The 24,041-nt window shown below is 35.8% G+C and overlaps 1 protein-coding gene across 50 annotated transcripts in view; it reads right to left on the bottom strand.

The window, feature by feature from the left end:
* Positions 1-24,041, bottom strand: part of ANK2 (ankyrin 2) — a 571,823-nt gene that overhangs the window by 34,854 nt on the left and 512,928 nt on the right. For 27 of the 50 annotated variants that reach the window (XM_065545373.1, XM_065545393.1, XM_065545387.1 and 24 more), the window contains 9 exons: positions 19,649-19,873; positions 16,909-17,063; positions 14,275-14,486; positions 13,513-13,717; positions 10,747-10,843; positions 6,779-7,007; positions 5,541-5,666; positions 2,686-2,808; positions 369-401 (listed from right to left, as the gene is read on the bottom strand). In XM_065545373.1, the coding sequence (XP_065401445.1) occupies positions 369-401; positions 2,686-2,808; positions 5,541-5,666; positions 6,779-7,007; positions 10,747-10,843; positions 13,513-13,717; positions 14,275-14,486; positions 16,909-17,063; positions 19,649-19,873 (1,405 nt within the window). Of the gene's footprint in view, positions 1-368; positions 402-2,685; positions 2,809-5,540; positions 5,667-6,778; positions 7,008-10,746; positions 10,844-13,512; positions 13,718-14,274; positions 14,487-16,908; positions 17,064-18,046; positions 18,146-19,648; positions 19,874-24,041 lie in introns of all 50 variants that reach the window. The other 23 variants (XM_065545385.1, XM_065545376.1, XM_065545380.1 and 20 more) reach the window with 2 other exon arrangements.

The following is a 24,041-nucleotide window of genomic DNA, read 5'->3' as shown; positions in this document are numbered from 1 at the left end:
GTAGTAAATTAAAAATTAATTAATTAAAAATTAAGACATTAATAACATCTTAGTATAAAAAGAGTTTCAACCACTAGATGTCTTCCGACTAAGAACCCCTGAGATAATGGTTTAGCTCTCAGTAGTTGGTGGAGAAAGATAGTGTTGCATAGAGACATGGCAACAGTTTATAGGGAAACTTTGCTGTTCCCTTAAGTTGCTCCACAAGATGAGAAAACAGAGGCTTAGAGAGGTTAAGTGAAATTGTGCCCCTTTAAATACTAAGAAGAACCGCCTACCCCTTCTAAGAACACAGGTTAACTATGTGCTCTTATTAGTGGTTACAGCAATGACACAGCCGTTAACAAATGACACTGTCATAAAATTACCTCTTCCTCCTGTTCTTGATCTGACTCTGATTCCTTTCCGCCCCAAGATGCCATGCAAGATGGAAAAAAGAGAGAAGGAAGAGTAGAGAGTATTTAGAAGAAAAGGAAAGAGTAAATAAATACCCTTTCAACAAGCATCAACAGGCAAGCATACAGTCAGCATACTCTTTTTTTCTTACTAACAGTTTATAGAAGACAGGCAGAAAAGAGGATTGGCTTAAATACAAAGTTTATAGATTCAAGAGACAAAAGAACCAATATTATAAATTTACTAATTTCAGATACTAGGTCACCACAGCAGTCTCAAAGTTTGATCTTAAATGAAGTGGATGGCATTTGTCTTTAGAAATAGTGATGATAATATCCCAATCATTACAGATATTGGTTGAAAATATTAAAAGCTACAAATAAGCGTGTATATTTATATATATGGTGAAAAATTTTCAATACACAGGTAATATTTAGAAGCGTTATTCTAACAAAGAGCTACTAAATTCTTTCTTTTCTTTCTTTCTTTCTTTCTTTTTTTTTAATAGAGACAGGGTCTTGCTATGTTGCTCAGGTTGGTCTTGAACTCCTAGACTTAAGCGATCCTCCTGCCTTGGTGTCCCAAAGTGCTGGGATTACAGGTGTGGGCCATGGTGCCCAGCCAAGAGCTATTAAATACTAAGGTATATTTTCAATATACAATCTCTGGCATTTTTTTTTCTTTTTGAGTTACAAATTAGAAAATTGTACTGGACTATCACAGCATTAATAGCTGTGTCCGCTATGTCTTGACTTAGAAATAAAATGTAATAATAAAGTTAATGCTTTCTCTTAGAGCACACTGAAAGCTCACTGAAATCAGCCAAAGCTCAGTCATCTTTCTGTAACACTCAGGTGGCTTGCCCGCAGCAGTACATATTTCTTTGTGGCTCTTATTGGCATACTGCCTTCGCTGACTCACTACTAATCAGCAATACAAACCCCAAAACACATTCTGCACCATCAAAATGCAATGAAATTATGCTCATTTGGGTTGACATACCCATTTCTATATTTTAATTCTTGGAATAAAATGTATATTTACATATATAAATAATATTTTATTTTATTCATTTAATAAAAAGTTACAATGTCAAACCTAATGCTACGAGCTTTTCTCTATATGGTTGATCTCTATTTACAAAGAATAATTCATTAAGCAAATATAAAATTTGACAATTGTGGTGGGGAAAAAGAAATATGGGACATTTTTTGTTTTCTGATGTCAAGATTTAGGATTTTAAATATATCCCTACTTCCCCTCCAGGTCTCAGCAGCCGCCACTCATCACCCTGCCCAACCTGTTATATAGACACTGACAACTTCTGCATCCACCTATAGACTGCCATGTGGGAGCTTCCTATTCAAAAGAAATATTGGTTAAAAAAAGTTTAAAAGAATGAAACATAAATTATCCACAACATTTAATTGATTTAGTTGTCTTCTTTGATTTCATCAGAGTATTCAAGGAATTACGTGACGGGGAGAGGTTTGAAAAGAAAATAATTCCTGTAGGTAGACTTGGGGTCAGAATTAATGTATTTTTTCTTTTCAACAATGTTTTAAATCTACTCCTCATAACATGGCGATATGTTTTTTACTAATCAACTATTTCTACTATTTTTTATTCTAACTAACAATTTACACAAGTTATGTTGCCTAATCTGCCCTTGAACTCCTAGGCTCAAGTGATCTTCTCACCTCAGCCTCCAGAGTAGCTGGGACTACAGATGTGCACCAACACACCAGTTTATATACTCCTAAAATATGATAAGTTAGAAAATTAATAATTACTTAGAAAAAATAAAATATCACGGGGCAGCTCTGAATTTAATAATATGTAAGCCACCTGTGAATTGGTAGTAAACAGAGGCTGATGAACTCTAATATTTTCATAGGGCCAAATGTGCTAGTATGGTTTCAGGAAAGCACATGAAAACAATAATGAAGAAAAGCCAATTAGTTTTAAAAATTTCTTCAAAAAGTTAAATCTGAAGTCACATTTTCTTACTTCCATGCCCATTGTGTATTAATAGAATTTTTGCATCAAAGTGCATTTAATGTGAAATCAGGTGGCACTATGATTTTTCTTAAGTGGAAATTGTAAATTTGACAGAGAATCAAACGTGATTATTACATGTGCTTTCATTCAGTCTTTGTTTGTATTCATTTTCTTGGTCAGTGCAAAAGTAATTGCTGTTTTTGCCATTACTTTTGCACTGACCTAATACAAGATTTAAAAATCAATTCCTACACTACCTGAATTGCACTATAGCAGATTTTACAATACCTTTGTATAAATCGGCAAAGTGATGTTTAAGTTGCAAATAGCTTGATGCACCAGGCCTCTTGTGGATTTTGGCTCCTTCATAAATGATAGTCGTCCGCAGGGTTCCTGAGTCGTATCGCGTACCTTGAACAAGACAGACATACATGCTTCACCCATATTTGACGTGCAGTATTTACTTTAACTAGATGATGCTTGAAAAGGGAAAGTAAAATTCATTTGTTAACGCTAGGTAAGAACTCAAAGGATTTCCTTTCTCTTTTCCTATTACCATTTGGAAAGCCTTTTTAAGAATCATTCAGCTTTCTTTTTCAGTCTTATTTAAGTACAGTAGACAAAAATTGCATATATTTAAGGTGTACAATGTGATGATTTGATATATGTGTACATTGTGAAATGATTAGCGTATCAAACTAATTAACATATCAACCACCTCAACCCCCTTTGTGTGGTGACACTTGAGATCTCTCTTAGCAAATTTCAAGTATGTAATACATTACATACAATTAGTTATAGTTCAATGCTGTACATTAGGTCTTCAGAACTTAGCTCTTAAAATAATTGTGGTAAAATATACATAACATACAATTTGCCATTTTTACTATTTTGAGGCAGAAAATTCAGTGGCATTAAGCACATTCACAAAGTTGTATAAGCACTACCTCTATCCAGAACGTTTTTCATCCTATGCAGAAACTGTCCCCATTGAACAACAGCTCCCCATTGCCCTCTTGCCCAGCCCCTAATAACCTCTATTCTACTTTCTGTCTCTATACGTTTGCCTATTCTAGGAACGTGTAGAAATGGAGCCATATAGTATTTGTGTCTGCCTTACTTTACTCAGCATAATGTTTTCCAAGTTCATTCATATTGTATCATGTGTCAGAATTTCATTCCTTTTTTAAAAAATTGTAATAAATATATGTAACATAAAACTTATCATTTTAATCATTTTTAGGTGTCTAGTTTGGTGGCATTAAGTACATTAACATTATTGTATAATCATCACTACCTTCCATCTTTGGAACTTGTTAATCTTCCTAACTGAAATTCTAGTATCTATTAAACAATAATTCCCCATTCTCCCCTTCTCCTGTCTCTAGCAACTACTCTTCTACTTTCTATCTTTATTTCATTTCAAGGAGAGGTCAAAAAAATAAATTAAAAAAATACTTTCTCTCTTTATGAATTTGACTACCCTAGGTATCTCATATAAGTGAAACCATACAATATGTGTCCTTTTGTGTCTAGCTTATTTCATTTACCATATTGTAGCACAAATTAGAATTTCCTTCCTTTTAAAGGCTGAATAGTATTCCACTACATGTGTATACCACATTTTGTTTGTGGACGTTTGGACTTCTGGGTTGTTTCCATTCTGGCTACCATGGCTAACGCTGCTAAGAACATTGGTGTGCAAGTAATTGAGTCTCTACTTTAAATTCTTGTCAGTGTACACTGAGAAGTGAATTGCTGAATCATATGCTAATTTTATATTTAACTTTTTGAGGAAAAACTGTAGTGTTTTCCAAAGTGGCTGCACTATTTTGCATTTCCACCAGCAATGTATTAGGGCCCCAAGTTGTCTACATCCTTCCTAACATTTGTTTATTTTCTGTTTGTTTGTTTTAATAATAGCCATCCTAATGGGTATGGAGTGGTATCTCTTCATAGTTTTGATTTGCATTTCCCTACACTGTTGAACATCTCTTCATGTGCTTATTGACCATCTGTGTATCTTCTTTGGATAAATGTCTACTGAAGCACTTTGCTCATTTTTTATTGGGTTGTTTGGAGAATGATTCTGCACACCAATGATATCAAACATTAGCTTAATTATATAGCTGTCTATGTTAAATGGATCTATTACCCCGAGCAGTTACTGCTTAATGTGGTGATCTGTAAGAATCTATCATCAGTCAGGCAAAACAATTGAACAAGAAATGGCACAATGAGAGAGACTCAGTAGAGATCTTTGGAAAACTCAATAAGAGGTTTGCAAACACATGTTTGGAAAGAAAATAAGGGGTTAAAATAAAAAGAGTCATTGCTGATGAACAATTGGAAATGAGTAGGTGAAGTAGGACTGGAAAAAAAAAAAGACAGAAGCCAGCCTATACCTGATAGGATTGAGCGTTAGGACCGCTAGATTAGCAAAATAAATTGTGAGAAACAAGAAAAATGAGCTTGGAAAATAAAGCAGAGTAGAATTATTACCTCCTTTTTATTTCCTGAATCTCTTATTCATTCATTTGTGATCCCTTATAGATTGGAATCTAAAATGAAACTTGCATATATCACCTCAAATCCCTAACTTGGATTAGGGATTTGTTGTCTCTGTTTAGAGATGCACACACATGTCTCCATGCTGTTTATTGAATGAATTTATGAAAATATATCAAGTCTATAGCTCTATCGGAGATAATTTCTTATTAGCTTAAGTGAGACCTGGGTCTTTTGAGAGATTTTATTATAAAAAGTTGCCACTTAGAACTCTTTTGATCTCCACACTTGTGAAGTTCACATATATTTTTAAATCTAAGCATAAATATTTAAAAGTTTTAATAGATAAATAGACTTTCCTTCAAATTTGGAAAATACTGATCACTGTGCCTAATTAATGAGTTGGCTATTATTTGTCCTGTTCTCATCCTTAAATATAGTCTATAAAAATTCAGGTTGACTTTGAACCTCAAAAATAAAAATGATTGGTTTCCCAGGGCAGTAAAACATTGCAAATATGGTTAAAAAGAAAACTCTGAAGATGACTGAAAAGCAAAAGTTTTCTGTTACTAAAGAAGTCAAATTCTTCCTTGATCTTGAAAAAAAGACATCACGAAATTCCATATATGTATTACCTTGACAAATAGAGGAAGTCTATTTTCTTTGAAGGCAAAAAAACTGAATATATGATGCTGGCCACTTTTAGTTAATGGCACCAAGTTGCCGAAACAATCAACATAGATGGGTTTTCCTTCTAACACCTGAGTGAAAACAGAGAAATAACAATAAAGTAGCTGCAATTACAACTTGTTGTTTACACAAAGAAGTGGTAGTACTACTTGGAACTTCAAATTCTTATAATACACATACAACAATCTTTAAATTGACAACTGACATTCTATCTGTGGCACAGCATGTCCAGTGCTTTTTCTTCTTATTAGTAATGGGAATCATTAATGCATGGTAGCATATAATGTTCTCATTGTAAAAACTGTATCCCATTATTCCACAAACCCAAAATACATTTAAATCCTAAATTTAACTTAGGCTTGGGTAATTTTTTTTTTTTTTTTTTTTTTTTTTTTTTTGAGATGGAGTCTCACTCTGTTGCCCAGGCTGGAGTGCAGTGGTGTGATCCTGGCTCACTGCAACCTCTGCCTCCCGGGTTCAAGCAATTCTCCTGCCTCAGCCTCCTGAGTAGCTGGGATTACAGGCGTCTACCACCATGCTTGGCTAATTTTGTATTTTTGGTAGAGATGGGGTCTTGCCATGTTGGCTAGGTTGGTCTCAGACTGGTGACCTCAGGTGATCCACCCACCTCGGCCTCCCGAAGTGCTGGGATTACAGGCGTGAACCACCACGCCTGGCCTGTTTGGGTAACTTTTGGCATTGTAATGAGTCAGGTTACTGGACTTCAACACCCAAAGACCTACACTGATGGAAAATTCTGAAATAAGAAAAAGTAATGTAGAAAAGCACTAGACATCCTGCTTCAACATTTATGCAAAAGGATATACTTCCCAGACTGTTTTAGTTACTATTAAAAAATAAGGACAACAAGGAAAGCTAAAAACATCTAAAGTACTACAGTCACTTACATACTTTGAGTTTATCAATAACTCATAATTTTTCCTCAAATAATCTTTAAAGGAATCATCTTTTACCTTCTCACATACACCAATGAGTCCCACTGAATAGGTCCAAAATGACTAAAAATGGGAGATTTTGGATATTGACCTTCTAACTGATCAAGATGTGCACTGGTCTTTCACTTTTTAATTATTCTATTTATTAAATTATATTTGAAATGTAATCTATTAATACAGGTATAACAGCATGGCATAAATTATTATTATTATTTTTGGTACAGTACCTCCACATCCCTGCTTCTGGCCACCTCAGCAAAATTTTCTTGTTGTTCAAGGGTCTTATCTACTTTATCATCAGTCATGCAGAAACATCTCAACCTGGCTTCAATTGGGTCATGTGACTTGGCAAACACTACAAATTTGGCCATATAAGGTACGCAGATAATTTCTCTATATACTTGTGATGCAAAAGTGACGGATTCCTGGATCTGTCGACAATCTATCAGCCAGAACCTAATAAAATAAATAAAGTCGGTTATCTAAAGTTCAAAGTATACCATGTGAAAAATCAGTTCCTTCAATATGATCAAAGTAGTCAACAAATGCTTCTTGGAAATAAGGAAGTGAGAGAGGGAGATAATGAAAGAAAATCAAAGGAAAGCAAAAGCAAGATAGGAAAAAAAGGAAAGGTAGGAGGATAGATGGGAAGGCAGAAGGGAGTGAAGAGAAGACAGAAAGACATCAGGTTTTTAAGATCAACTATTAAATATTGTATTTCTAATTTTCTTTTTTGGAAACTCTTCTGAATATTCAATTTTCTGAACTATATATTTAGTGTTTTAGAATCCTTTAGTGGAGTGAGCTCATTAGCAGACAGAAGACAAGGATCTCACTGCACGGTTTTCTATTTTCCTTGATTCCCCCTCCCTAGCTGTCATTTCATTTCCTGAAACTCTTTTCAACAAAATCTATCCAACTTTTCCTCCCCTATTTATTCTTTTCCAAGGAACTCTCTAATCACCAAAGTGGAATCAACCCAACCATTTTTAAAAAACTGCTCCAGAACTCCTAAGTATTGCTGAATATAATTCATAGAAGAAATTATTGGCTCTAATTAATGACTTGATGATTTCCAGCCTCAACTAAGTCTGTGACATTGACTGGCAATTTTTTGCTCACTATAGTAACATTACTAAATCTTATGACACTCTTTAAGCTTCACCCCTCACCACAGGCCGTAAGAGAGCTAACTTCAAAAAGAAAGTCAAGGTCATTAGATGGAAATATTTTCATTTTGTTATTTTATACTTCCAAAGGGTTTTTTTTTTAGACGTTGTCGCACTCTGTCACCAGGCTGGAGTGCAGTGGCGCTATCTCCGCTCACTGCAACCTCCGCCTCCCGAGTTCAAGCAATTCTCCTGCCTCAGCCTCCTGAGTAGCTGGGACTACAGGTGTGCACCACCACGCCCAGCTAATTTTTGTATTTTTAGTAGAGATGGGGTTTCGCCATGTTGGCCAGGATGGTCTCAATCTCTTGACTTCGTGATCTGCCCACCTCAGCCTCCCAAAGTGCTGGGATTACAGGTGTGAGCCATCACACCCAGCCCTTCCAAAGTCTTATTCTATATTCTTGTGCTTTAGAACATTTTGCCCATGATTACTGTCCTTCCCCGGCCCATTTCCCATAATTTGAAATTATCATTACTAACATTTTTTAATTTTGTTTTTTGATTTCTGCATCTTAAAGTCATGAAGTTTTCTTATGCTCTTACCCTCTCTTTCTTTCAAGTTCCTGACCCACCTGTCTTTTATTCTTACTATGCTAAAATATACATAACATAAAATTTACCATTTTAACAAATTTTAAGTGTACAATTCAGTAGCATTAAATACATTCACAATGTTGTGCAACCATCATCAATATCCATTTCCAGAACTTCTTCATCACCCCAAACAGAAACTGTACCCATTAAATAACTTCCTATTTCCCCCTTACTTCAGTCCCTTTAAATCTCTATTAAACTTTCTTGTCTCTATAAAGTTGCCTATCCTATGTACCTCAAATAGGTGGACTCTTGCAATGTTAGCTCTTTTATGTCTGGCTTATTTCAATTAGCAGAATGTTTCTAATGTTCAGCATATTTCCTAGCTCATGGCGAGCACTTGGGTACCTTCCTCTTTCTACTGACCTAATTCTGTTCACTGTTTCTTCAATTGTTTGGTAGTTAAATTATTAGTAAAATAACATAATTCCTCCTCATTTTTTGGATACTTTAATTGGCTTTATTTTATTTACTTATTTTTTACATGTTCTCACAAAATAGCTGACTTTTTAAATGCAACTGCTTTTTTTAAAATTTTAATATTTATTTATTTATTTATTTTTGAGAGAGAGCCTCACTCTGTCCCCCAGGCTGGAGTGCAGTGGCGTGATCTCGGCTCACTGCAAGCTCCGCCTCCTGGGTTCAAGCTATTCTCCTGCCTTAGCCTCCCAAGTGGCTGAGACTACAGGTACGTGCCACCATGCCTGGCTAACTTTTTTGTATTTTTAGTAGAGATGGGGTTTCACCGTGTTAGCCAGGATGGTCTTGATCTCCTGACCTTGTGATCCACCTGCCTCGGCCTCCCAAAGTGCTGGGATTACAGGCATGAGCCACTATGCCTGGCCTTATTTTTTTATAGTATTTTTATTTTCATGTAGTTCTGGGGCTTTTGGTAATCTTTAAATTGCCAAATAAAAATTGTATATATTTATGGTGATTTATCACTTCTTATTCTACCCTGTAAGACCTTTCATAAAGTGTTGCCAACCAATAGTCCTACATTTTGTTTGTTGTTTTGTTTTGTTTTGCTTTGCTTTGTTTTGGTTTTTGTTTTGAGATTAAGTCTCTGTCACGCAGGCTGGAGTGCAGTGATACAATCATGGCTCACTGCAGCCTTGACCTCCCTGGGCTCAAGAGATCCTCCCACCTCAGCCTCCCTGGTTCCTGGGACTACAGGTGTGCGCCACCATGTCCAGCTAATTTTTGTTATCTCTTTTGTGAGAGACAGGGTTTCACCGTGTTGCCGAAGCTAGTCTTGAACTCCTGGGCTCAAGCGATCCACCTGCCTTGGCCTCCCAAGGTGCTGGGATTACAGGCATGAGCCACCAGGCCCAGCCTCAAGCATTATTTTTGAATTATAGACTACATGGATAATTGTTGCTATCCCTCACTACACCTTCTCATTCTATCTTTGCATCTTTGCTCATGTTATTCTTTTTTTCACTTTTATCTGCCTATTAGGTTCCAACACATGTCTCGAGTCACCTCTTCTCAGATACCCTCTCTAGCTATCCCAATTCGAACACCCTTCTCTCATTCTTTTACTCCCTCTGGTCTATACCTCTTATTCAGAACACGTCATCTTCTGGATTACAGTATAGATGCTAAATTGGCAAAACACATTGAAACACAGAACTGTAGACTCAATAGTTGAGTCTCTGGGTGGCTGGAACTATAAACATGTGCCACCACACCCAACTATTGCTATGCCATTACTTAACTATTCGTGCACTTTTATCTTTTCTCCCTCACCCCAAATAGGAATGTACATTTTAATTACTCTCAACTTCAGTTTTCTCATCTGTAAAATGGGCATAACGTCTCTTGCCCTTCTTAAGTCACAAAGTTGTTGTAATGTCAAGTTAAAGAGCAGTAACAATGCTTATCAATAAATTAAAGACCAAACGAATGGGAATTAACTTTAATCAATTGAGTTAATGTGTGCATAAGCAATAAAACTAGATTGCTTCACCGTTTTAAAGATGCATAATACATAAATAAGAAATGTATATAAGAGCCACTGAAGCCTCTAAGCCTTTTAGAGAAACCATGGTGAGATTTGTGCTGCTATGATTCTGTTGGAAAAGTAGTTCAGGCTATTTTGCTGACAACAGGAAATTATCATTCCTAGGGACTTTGGAAGTAGAAAAAGCAGCAACTGCTACTGACCAAGAATCATACAGGCAAAGCAGACAATCACTTCTTTTCCTTAGATTTTAATAGGATTGGTAGTACTTTGTTACTGTATTATCACTATTCTATTTGCTGACAGATCTAGTTTAAAATATTAAAGCAAAGGCAGGCCATATTTAAAATCAAATGAAAAAATAACTTTCAAACAATAAAGAAACAAAATAAAACAAAACAAAGGGCAGTTTTTTTGGAAGGGAACATATCATAGGGGGCTTTTCTGTGCTATATAACGATACCTGGCAGACACGTTTGTTGTAAAGGAAACACATTCATTGACAAATGTTAATGGCGTAGTTCCTGTAATATCTTCCCACTGAGCAGGGGTGGTTCCACCTGAAATAATACGATTGTTGAAAAAAATCAGGCAAAACTCCAGACTCTAGATTCTAAAATAAAGTCTTTGTGGTTCTGTCTGTGTTCACCAGCCCAATCCAACCCCTCAAAATGACACATTGAAAACAAAATGACTAAAACCTACATGTGAAAAAATGACACATTGAAAACAAACAGCAGACTAACACTCAAGACACTAAGCTTTAGGGTAGTTATTTAAATAAGTGTTTATTAAGCCTTCTTTTTACTTCTATAATAAAAGTAAAAAGCTTTTATTATAATTGCTAGGCTCTGAAGATAATTTTGAATTGTATACAGTTGATTATTTTAAAATATCCTTTGACCAGCTAAGGAGCTGAACACTTTGTTAAAATAGTGAATATTTTAACTATTCTTTTTTTTTTTTAATTTATTTATTATTATTATACTTTAAGTTGTAGGGTACATGTGCATAACGTGCAGGTTTGTTACATATGTATACTTGTGCCATGTTGGTGTGCTGCACCCATCAACTTGTCATTTACATCAGGTATAACTCCCAATGCAATCCCTCCCCCCTCCCCCCTCCCGATGACAGGCCCCTGTGTGAGATGTTCCCCTTCCTGAGTCCAAGTGATCTCATTGTTCAGCTCCCACCTATGAGTGAGAACATGCGGTGTTTGGTTTTCTGTTCTTGTGATAGATTGCTAAGAATGATGGTTTCCAGCTGCATCCATGTCCCTACAAAGGACATAAACTCATCCTTTTTGATGGCTGCATAGTATTCCATGGTGTATATGTGCCACATTTTCTTAATCCAATCTGTCACTGATGGACATTTGGGTTGATTCCAAGTCTTTGCTATTGTGAATAGTGCTGCAATAAACATATTTTAACTATTCTAACTAAATATTCTTTTGTTCCCATACTTCATATTTTAAGCAATTGTTTTCAAAAAATTTCCTCTCAGTGTGCAATAAAAGTTTGGCCCAAAAAAGTTTGTAAAATAGTAAGAGCTCAATAAATATTGCAAGGTAAATGAAAAAAATAAATGAATGACCCCTTTACATTGAAAAATTACCATGAAGGCTGATGGTGACTGCCTGTCTTTCATTTCTACTGAGAAATTAAGATCACATAGATAAGGACAAAATTTTAGTTCAATGGGCTGTAAGAGGAATATATGTTTGAAATGAAGGAAAGTCTTGACTCTAAAGTTTCTTAAAGAAGAGAACAAGTTATCAAAGAAAGGTTATGGAATTTAATTCCAGTAGGCCTTTAAAATACATACTCAGCATAACTATATGACACAGAAGAATACAAAAACTCAAATGTCTAGGTATTTAAACAATTAATACATTAAATTATTTGTTAATTTTCAAAATAATTTTAATTAAATTTCAGAAATGTTTATGAGAAACCTGTCTAAAGACATTGGGCTGGAATAAATAGAGTAGATGGTGTCTAGGCCCCTATAGTGTCTTTATTTAATCACTATAAGGGCAGGGCATATCACAGATATTCTTCTGCCTCACCTGTTTCACATCCATGACATTATATTGCACATTATAGAAGGTTAACCATATACCTATGGGGCAGGAATTATGGGAAAGATACCCAGAAATGATAGTAATAACCAAAACTGAGCAATTGGGAAAGAGATCATAAGTGAAGCATATGATTTCCTCCCACTCATTAGAGTATATATATTTTAAAATTTTGTCTTATTATTAAACTTTTGGAATAATCTCGTGGTTCTCTATCATAACTACAAGAAACATATTAGTAAGAAGGGTGAATTAAAGAAAACAAAATAAAGGTGAACATTCCACCAATACAAAAGAGACATGAAAAATATAATTCTAACAATACCAAAACATCCAGGGACGATTACTGTTCTTACTAATAATAGTACTAACATTTACTGAATATCAACACCATATAATTGTTGATAAATAGAGAAATTATCAGTTAAATTATTTAGCCCTAGAACACATTATTCATGTGATTTTTTTTTGCCTCTCACTATTTGTAGTGGCATTGTTATGAAGAGACTACCAACGTTCTGGGAGTGTCTTTGGAGAGTTTGGTAGCTATCTGAAAGCGACTACACAACCACCAATTGAAAAGACCAAAAATCGGTTAATCATTGAAAATCTTTAAGTTGTTTGTCTAAAGTTAGTTCAATAGATCAATGATAAAGACATAACCAATTCCATAACATAATACTTTGGTTTGAACTATTGGGTATAATTACTCAAGACACTTTTTTTTTTTTTTTTCCAGCATATTTAGTGATCTCTTCAGTGAAGACTTGAAGCCTGAACTTTGGAGACATATGGGTATGGTTTCGAATCCCAACACCACGAAATATTTATAGTGCAAGTTATAGAACTTCTTTCAACCATGGTTTCCTTTTCAGCAAAATGGGGTTAAAGTTTCCTCACAGGGTTATTGTGGAAATTAGAATGACAACACATATAAATATCTAACAGTTTGGCATACAGACTTTATTTAGTAAATAATAGTTGTTTCCTTTCACCCTTCATTTCCCTAGTTAATTAAAATGTATTCCCTGAATTAATGCATGTGACCCTGCAGATATCTTATGACAAAGGTAATTTAATATTTACAATGATCTAAGTTTCTTTTTTCAGAACTCTCTACTAACACAGTCATATGTGACTCACCTGTTATGCTGCATAGTAATCTTAAGGTTGGTGCATCTCCCCCAAAACCATTCAACATGACATCACTTGAAGCTTTGGGGACAGGAATGGTCATGGTAATTGGTTTGTGGAATTTTCTTCTTCTAGGTTCCAAAGTGACTATAGGGCTGAAGGTAGCTTTATTGCCTAGGATCTTCTTAACCAGCTCAGTGTGCATAGGTTGAGCCTTTTCAAAGTAAAAACATAAAAAACATATATATATATATATATATATATATATATATATATACACACATATAATGAATCATTATATTTAATTTCAAATTTCTTACCCAATGTATTTTTTTAATCTTATAAATAAGCTTGGTGGATGTCAAATATGGCAATCATAAGTTCAGTATTATTACTAAGCACTCATATAAAATTTTCTAAGATCCACGATCTCTGATGGCAGCTCTTGCTTACCAAGAATAATCTGATTCTTTAACAATTTATTTCTCATTTAAAAGCTAATTTCTTTTCTCTCTTTTTTTTTTTTTTTTTTTTTTACAAGAAGAAAACATTTATAGCTAGAGATTAATTTTGGTTAATTGTCCAAATATAAGGTGAATTTTTAAATAGATTAGTAACCAATAAACATGGATTTTGACTTTAGCTCTACTATTAACACTACCTTCCTTTTTGGTATGATTATAAATCAAGGGTAACAGTCCTCGACAAAGCTAATTTTTAATCATTAGAATACAATCCTGTTAGGATCACTTGCCTCTAACACGGGCATACCTGCAGGCCTACGCGGATCCGCTTGGTGAGTGCCCCCTCTGGGAAGACGGCTTGCACCTGGGGCACCACTGTGCTGCTCAGCACACCTCCTTCTGGGCCAATCAGATTGCTGTCCTGTTTGATACGAGACACCACTGCAAAGTACTGTGGGAAGTCTCGGGTGATGATGCGGCAGATTCGTTTCTTTTCTAGGTCTTCCGGGCTATCCAGTACTGAGACAAGAAATGACCCACCTTCATTCATAAAGCAAAGATTTCCTTCTGACAGCATTCTAGCCAACTCATTGACTTGGTTCATAATGAACAGAAATGCCAGCACAACACATTTTTTGAAACAACAGGAAAATTTAAAAAGCAAGGCTATCCTAACACCACCAGAAAACAAAAAATTGCAATATTTCAAGATCTGCCAATATTTAGCTTGCATGTTTCCTTTCTTTATGAAAATCAGGACTTTCCAGGTCACTGAGAAAGAGAAACATTTAGTTCTAGGTGCAGCATTGCAGGGCCACCTTTGAAATGAGGGATGTGAGGGCAAATATGGAATGAAATGAACCTGTTCTATTCCTGGTTCATGTGATGGAGAGGAAGTTGCTTCTGGACTCCCTTTCTTTGCAAATTTCAAAGTTAGCTCAAAGCCAAGTTATCGTGGTTTTAAGAAGAAACATAGCCCTTTGGGTTTTCAGGGGAATAGTGCAGGAATAAAATCTATCTTGGAAGAGTAAGATTTATGTTTATGTGTTTACTCCAGTGGAAGGGTTGTGTCTGAGATACTCACTGTGGATATTTAAAAAAATCAGTGATTATGAATTCAGGGTTTCAATATTCCCCTGATGCCATTAACTTTTCAAATACATAATTTAACATCAAGAGGATGGGATCATGGGCTCTTTATAAATTGCATTAGTGGACATCAAGAGGATGGGATTTATAATCCCAATTTATAAAGAGCCCATGATCCCATCCTCTTGATGTTAATGCAATTAACATCAAGAGGATGGGATCATGGGCTCTTTATAAATTGCATTCAGGGCAATACAAAAAAAATCAAACTAGTGTAAATGTAGAAAATTTGTACTATGTGGATCACTGAATTTTAACAGGCGATAGAAAGTTGTTTATTTTTAGAAATCATTTACAATTCATTATGAGGCAGGAATAGCAACTATGTTTTTCTTGACTATTGGGCATAGCTAGACAGTAAAAGTAAAAAGTCTCAGTATCTGATTACACATGATTGAAGACTGATGCACTGGCAAATACTAGCCTATATTTATTTTTAAAATTTCCAGACATACACAAATCTTTAACTTTCTATTAATAGATTAATTAATCTATTAACTTTCTATTAATACCCATGTAGAAAGCTCATTTTAAAATAAATAAAGTTAAAGAGTGGACCCCCATCCAAGGGCACGATGCCAATGCTCACTGGCAGTGTTATTGATAAGTAAATATCCCAGAGGAAAATATCCGAAACCTAAATGTCAGCAAAAGGAATGGTTCCAAGAAGTAGAAGCAGCTAAATATTGTAGGGAACAATTTTTATTAATAAAAACCCTGATCTTTTTACTTTGCTTAGAAGATACTGACTTAACACATCTAGAGGGAATAATTTCTTCCTCCTTCCACCCCTTGGATAAGATAAGCCTGGCCTCTATTCTTATTCAAACCTTGGTAGGATGTAGAAAGAAATAGTAAAGAAGCTACGGTCAGGCTACTCTTTCCTATCCACGAGCCATATCTGAAACTAGTGCCAGAAGACTCAAGAACTTGATAAACAGCTATACTTGCTCTTGAGTATCTAGCTCTATACAAAACTTGGTATGTTCCTGACATGCAAGCAAAGAACTTGCCCTATTTCTGTAGTTACTTAAAGTTGAATGTGAATTCTACTATTAGGACTAGGACCTTTTCTCTGTGCAAACTATAAGAGCTGCTTTCCTCTTTTCATACTGAATTATTACAACCTTGTACAGCCCAAGACAAATTTGAGATTTACAGCGATTGAAGTTCTAATGGAAAACTAAGTTCCTAAACTAGATGTGTATGTATGTGTATGCATTTCAACCCTGGCTAACTTCCTGTTTGAATTATAGGTAGAAGATTGAATGAACTTAATTTTCCTACCCCCTTAATAATAGAAAGTTTAAAAATTATAGTATTCTATAACATACTAGTTATGGGTAGATGTAAGTTTTCCAACAGAATAGCTTAACACTTTTTATCAGTATCTTAAATATCTAATGTTTCAAGTTAGGCATTTTTTTAAATAATGGATTTATTATCCAGTATCAGTTCATTTAGTTATGAAACAACAATATCTATTCTATCTCATTTTTGGCTCAAGTTTACACTAAAAATGGAAGCATGCTGCATCTCTTTAATGAGATGTTTAATATCTTAAAGGCTTTTATTTTCCTGAATGTAACCGGAATAAGATTAAGCAAAAATATTGTGCATTCCAACTCATCATTACAGGAGCAAAGCAGATTACCTGCTGTAGTAAAATACCACAAGGGACACACACACACACACACACACACACACACACACCCCTAGGTCATAAGAAAGAAATGAATCATTTTCATGCTTCCAGTTTAGATTTCTTTTAAAACGCTTCATCTGAAAGTACCTTCATCCATGCCATTAAGAATTTCATTCAACTCATCTTCAGTGTAGTCACAGAAATGCTCTTTCCAGCTGTCCCCATTCTCACTGCGCAGGACCACCAGTTCCCTTTCCTTTCCTCGAAGAGCCGCAAAGTGAGGGATCTCCACGATCACAGGCCTGACATAGCAATGCAGAACATTCAGTGTGGACAGGAGCTAACCAAGAGCAAGACAAGCACCTCGACTCTGTTGCAAAGTGACCTGGAATTCTTCTTTTGCTGGGGACAGGGACATAGTGGGCCATCCCCTGAAGCCCACAGGCTAGCAGATGGTCACACAGTAGCACTCCACCTCAGGGGCACCAATCCTCAGGTACATGCTGCTATCCTAAGCCAAATAATGTTTCCCTGTGAGTGCATGTGGCATTCTGGAACTTCTCCTTTGATAAATGTAAGTAGAACACATTTAACCAAAAGAAACGTACATGCATATCTATGATGTCTGCCAATCTCCTAAAACATTTTCGACAAGGTGCAAAATGACGAAATGGTTTAAGAGGAAAATGGCTTACACATTGCATAATTTGATGTGTCGTAAATGAGGAGATGTCAGAAAGTTGACTACTTGTGAACTAAAGAGCCATGCACTCATGGTTTTTGCTTATATTTCCTTCATTCAAGGAAACAATAGGCATGTGTACACAGTGTGGCCCTAATTGAGCCCCTCAGCAGACAGCCCAGTTGTGTCCAATGCCTATTATATTCAGGATCCAGAGCATGCACTGCCCTATTATTTTTAGGTCACATTTGTTTTCAAAATATATAGAGGGTTTTGATTTTTGGGTCCAGGTTGCTTTGATACAGACTCCAAATTCATCATAACAACATCATAACTAGCACATAGTACAACTAGGCAGATCTCATGCTTAAACGAAAATGAAGGTCACAGCACTTTAAGGGGAAAGATATAAAAACATCACTCAAAAATAAAAGTCACATACCACAAGGGTCAGAAATGGTCCACTAAAGATAGGTTATACAGAATTTAAATCATAGAGAGGGACATGTCATGGGCACAATGACAAAAAAGAGAAATCATATTGCAGAAGAAGGAGAAGAATGGGGGGCCAGCAGCCATCAATTTGTTTTAAGTCACTCCTACCCAAGGAATTTGGTTCCAGGAGGCCCCAGCTGAAGAATGCGGCTGACCAAACTTTCTCCCTCATTAAGTGGGGGAGGAGCCGTTGGCAGGTGAAGTTTACTGAGTACATCCAAAGCAGCAGTGAAAGAAAGAACATAGGTAAGCTTCAGGTATTGTTTTCTACAGAACCCCAGCGTCGCCAGCTGATCCACAGGGTGAACTTTGGTTTCACACTGCATTTGGTTCTGCCCCCTCCATTGGTCACAAAGAGCAAGGAACCGAGACCCAGAGTGTGCAATGGAGGCGCGTCTGTGCAAGGAGAGCACTTAGCTGTCCGGTCTGTCCCTAATTAGGTTCACCGCCAGGGCACTAGCCAAAAAGGGGGTAAAAATGCTCCACAAGAAAGACAAGCTGTTGGGAATATGATGAAAACTCTGCCCTGTACAGAGGCCAGATGTTTTCATGAATATTCCCCAACAGATCTGAAGATTATTAAAAAGCCTAAACTACCTGAGCATGAGGGGAACAGGGTCTGACACAGAATATGAAAAGAATCATTGGGGAATTACTCCAAACATAATGGCATTTTCTGATGCAACCCAGAACTTCACAGGCTCCTTGTAAAGCTCTGGTCTGTCTGATTGGAGGACATGAGAGGTGGTTGCTATAATTGGGAAATACAAACACACCCCTTTTCAGGTGTGTGAACATAATTTGGAGCAATCTGCTAATAGTTTGGTCCAAATTACAAAGCTTTAGAACATTTCCTGAGTTCTAAAGCAAGAAATCCTCTTCCCAGCATGACATCGGCAAAGTAAAAGAGTTCACGATTATTAGGATTTTCTCCCAGTATTTCAAGCACCAAGACTTAAATACAATTGATTTGTTTCAAAATATTTTGAAACTTGTCCCCCACCAAAACTTCATCCTTGTGTTAATTTCAGCTGTAACTATTCATTTCTGGGCACATTGAAATGCCACTTAATATAACAGCAGCCGTACAAACAAACAGAAGAAAGAAGAAATGCTAAATTCTGCTCAAAATTGCCAAAATGAGCATGGTTGAAGTTAGTCTTGATGTATTTGTCTTAATATAAACTGTGACTAAATAGCCAATGTAATGATAAGGCTCAAGGTAGCAATTTTGATAGCTGGAAAAAAAAATAACATTGATTAAATTTGTAGGTATTCTGTAAAGGCAACATTGCTTTCCAAAGTAAAGATAATGATTCTGTTTCATAACTACATGAGAATTTACATTTATGTTTGGAACAGAGCAGAATTTTTTCTTTGTGACTTTACCACTTAATTCTCAGATGAGAAAAAAATACCTACCATCAGCTAAAATATTGGTTATTCACATTGGGGGTCTGGCAGCTATTATTGCATCCAAAAAGAAGAAGTGGTATTCAACCTGAATGTTTAACTCATTAATGCCTTAAAATAAGAGGCGTGTAAGTGGAGTCAAGCATTGAGGTGCTACTTCCAATTTTAAAAATTTCACTGGTGCTGATCCTCTTTCAAAATGGTTTGACGTACCTTTTTCCATGCCATCCTAGTGATTTCATGTAGAGGACACAAGCTCATCGGTGACTAAGTGGGAGGTTTATCAGAAACCCTTACCCGAGGAACTGAGCACCAGAAGGTCCAACTTCGATCAGGCGACTGGCCAGGCCTTCTCCTTCCACCATTGGAGGCATTGTTGCCAGTCTGTGGCGCTTGACCAGTCGACAGGTGACTCGTGTTGGAGCAGTACATTTCCGAGGTGGAATAATGATCCGGAGCCCATTGTGTCTGCATCCTCGCATAGCACCACCTCGGGCATCCACCATAAAACTAACCAGGAAACTAAAAATTAAAATAGAAGATTAGATATGTTTGGAAATATTGGGCGCAGATGAACAAGCTTTGTCAAATTGTTTTCCATAATGCTTTGTCTCAAAATCTCTCTTTTTTATTTAAATGCATGGTGGTAAAATGTTTGCTTTTAAAAGTTATTTTATTTTATACCAATGCCTTTAATTCTGTTTTGTTGTTATTCTAATTTTTATATTATTTTAATCTGTAGAGAAGAATTCTAATTTTTGCTGACAATGGTGATATTCAATATAAACTGTAAATTAAAAATAAGCCTAATTGATTTTGAAGGAAAATGGAATGAAATTACATAAAGAACAATTGACAAATTTCCTTTTGTTATAAATGGAAAGACTTCCGCTTCCTTACGTGTATATCCTGAAAAGTCTACATGTTGAAATAATACAAGGACAAAGCAGAGAGGAAAAACCAAATTGCAGTTTTTCTGCATCCTGTTCCAACATCATCTTACCCAGGATGTAGATTTTTAACTGATTATATTCTAAAGGAGGAGAAAAGCAAAATAATTAAATGTTTTTAATTGAACCAATTTGCTGGTTAAAATGTACTTTTTTACTTATTGAGTAGGAATCTCTCTGCCATACCATTCTAATTTAAACGAGGAGCGGGTGGATAAGGAACAAGTAGACTCCTCTATACACCATTTTTGAAGTGAAATTTCAGGCGTGGGAAACCCTGGGCTCATGCAGATGGAGGATATCCGTATCATCTGTATCATGATTTTTCTCAAACTGTAATAAATTGAATGTAAAAATTATAGCTAATAATTTAGAAATGTTAACAGCATCCCTATTAATTTTTCTCCTTTTCTTCTAGGCTAATGGTTCATGAAAAAGGAGAACTATAATCCAGGATGACTTGGTTTGTTTAAGTGTACCAAGAGAATGGGTTTGTCTTAACTTTGAAGTTGTTTCCTTTGGGATGGTCTTAGCAGATCCTGATTCAGGTTAATTTGAATGCTTGTCATTTGGTTAGTATTAACACTCATTAAAGTCTCCCAGGCACTTACCGTGTCAAGGAGCAAAAATTAAACAGCACGGCAACCTAAGGGTTGTGTACACGTATACAAAGACATACAAACTGTGTGTATGCTCTTTCACAAATTACATTAGTGTCTTTTCACATTTTCATTGCATTTGCAAGATCTTTACACCAAAATTGGAAGAGGAAAGCAACATATAGGTGTATCATGGCTCCGCTTATAATCTGCTCAGCACAGAACCAACTGGATTTGTCCCACCTAGATATTGCCTCCACGACAACATTTAAAACATTTGAAAGGTATTTTATCAAAGTAAGTTATGGGATATAAACACAAAACATTTATGTTATTTTTTAGATAAATGAAGAAAAATATCTTAGCATCTTCTTCAAAGCAGAACACACAACTTATTAAACATGCCATTAAACACAAATCCTGTTGCTAGTAATAAAAATGGGTGCGAAGGAGCCCAGAGTGCCTGTCTGAAGCACGTCATGCAGGATGAGACCACAAGAGGCAGCACAGTCCTTCCCACATGCAGGGGCCAGGATAGACCTTCCATTCATACCTAGCCCGCTTAAGTTTTCAGGAAGGAGTAAAAACTAGGAAGTACAATCAACAGTTCAGTACTGAAGTGTTGATGTTTCTGGTATTTACCAAAACATAATGAGAAAATATTTGCCACTTTTCTTATTACTAGTCTTCAAGTATGAATTCTTTAAAATTTTCTTTTTCATTTGACTTTTAAATGAACTATTTGTTGCTCAAAAGAATGAAAATACTGGTAACACTTCTAGACAGATATAAAGTTTTCCTTTCCATTTTATCGTTCTTATTTGAGTAGGATACTTAGATTGGTTTTTGTAAAAAAGTAGCAAAAAGTGACAAGTTTAAACTAGTGCTGCTTCCAAATTCATTGCAATATTTTTTACTCACTGATAATTAAGATTAATATTTCCTTTGTTTGTTTGTTTGTTTTTTTCATCTTTTGGTTACTGCCTCCATTGGTGCACAGACAGGAACTCAAACCTAGTAAGTAATTATTATAATACATCTGCTTGATGTTATCAATCCTCAGTACTATTTATACCTCTGAAGGCATTTAAGACATTTCCACACTCATGTTGTGTGCTATAACCTCTCCACTACATTTATTCCATTGATGGCTTATGGCCTATATAACATGGAGCCTGGATCAAAGAACATGTAGAGTATCTTCTGGTGGCCCATTCTCTAAAGAGTGAATTGAAGTAGCTAAGTTCCTGACTGTAACAATGTTTAAGTAACTACAGGTTAGATTACTTGCCCTGATTGTGTCATTGACTGTGTCTCTTGAAACCCTCTTTTTGTTCTCACTTGCTCTATAGTTCCATTTCTATGCTCCTTTTCATGCAATATTTGTTAATCTCCTATTAAGTGTCAAGTGCCCTGCTAAGAACTGAGGATACAGAAAGAAAAGACATAGCAGCTGCTGCCAAAAAGTTTATGGTCTAAGCCCCAGATGTCACATGATGGTTTTGTCATTACTTGGAACTGCTTACTCTCCTGGTCACTGAGAAATGACTAAGTCCACACATAGGAGCCATAAAAGTGCCATAATAACAGTGAGCATGTTCTCCATATTTCTTCCTGTGTCCTCTAGAGCCTGGCACAGTGTGGATGGAACACTTAGCAGGCAGTCAATAAATAACTGTTGAATAAGTGAATGTACAACACAGTGAAAAGGGCAAGATGTGAGGAGCTGTATATATTTATATCTAAGGCTAACACAGGAGAAAATTTAATTCTTTAGTCTCTGGACAATCAGAGCAGTCAGAATTCATTCGAATCACTATATTCAGAGGTAGGAAAGCGGTTGGGAATGACTATCCTTAATGTTAAATATTCTTCTACAGGCGTATTCCTGCTCTAATATATATAGAGAGACCTAATAAATTGATTTCCTTTGATAGAGGACTGGTGGAAAATGAGAGTAAGCAAAAACCAGAAGTTTGAATTTAACAAAATAAACTGTTTTAATAGAAGTGAAAATTATATGAAGAAAGACCAAAAATGGGAAAATCAAAATAAAAGCACTTAAAGCCTGAAGCTGCAAGCAGATAAATTTACCTATAAGAATCTCTATGTCATTGTAAATCTGGAAAGTAATATTTAAATATTGCACAAAAATCCAAAGCAAATTGGAAAAATTAAGGTGCCAATATGCATAATTCAGAGAAAAAATAATTTTTGTTTTCCTTGAGATAGGGTCTCACTCTATTACCCAGGCTAGAGTATAGTGGTGTTATCATAGCACACTGTAAACTCGATCTTTGGGGCTCAAGCGATTCTCCCATGTCAGCCTCCCGAGTAGCTGGGAATACAGGCAGCATCACTGCACCTGGCTAATGTTTGTTTTTTTGTTTTCAGAGATGGGGTCTCCCTATGTTGCTCAGGCTGGTTTTGAACTCCTAGGCTCAAGCAATCCTCCTGCCTTGGACTTTCAAAGTGCTGGGATTACAGGTATGAGCCACCATGCCCAGCCTAAATTAAATTTTTAAAGAAAACAAGGCTTCATGTTTTTATCAAGTAACTAAAGGAAGAGACACAAACCAAAAAAACCCCGCCAAGCTGTAGCGAGGAAATTTTCTTTAGAAGAGAAAGGGAAGAGAGAGAATAAAGTAAAACAGAAAGATGTCAAGAAAGAAATTAAAATATTGGAAGATATGAAAAAGCTAAATATTAATAGCCAAAATGAGTAAAACTGTTGATAAAATCTAGCATGAAAATACTCTAGACAAATTAGACTCAAATAATGCAATTGCCAAACAACTGATAAAAATGCTAAATTTACAAAATTGCATAATAAAAGAAGTCTTTTCTTTAAATAAGAAGGAATAGGAAAAATAACTCAAGTTTATAGCTAGGTGCTGATGAAAAGTCTATTGACAATAGTCAGTATGCTTATCAGTTAATCCCAATAGTTGATAATATAAAATTAGGTAAGCATCTGAGTATTTTCATTAAAAATATCAGAATACTCAAAAGCGCCACTATTTGGACAGGTAGTAGAGTTAGGAGACAGGTATTCTACCACGTAAAACACAACTGCAAATAAGCAAAAAACAAATTGTAAGCAAACGTACTTTTATGTACCACAGGAAAATGAGAAAGGTT

Source organism: Macaca fascicularis, chromosome 5 (genome assembly GCF_037993035.2).
Source record: "Macaca fascicularis isolate 582-1 chromosome 5, T2T-MFA8v1.1".
Taxonomy (NCBI): domain Eukaryota; kingdom Metazoa; phylum Chordata; class Mammalia; order Primates; family Cercopithecidae; genus Macaca; species Macaca fascicularis.
The sequence above is the reverse complement of the archived record's forward strand: the minus strand, read 5'-3'. Positions and strand labels throughout refer to the sequence as shown.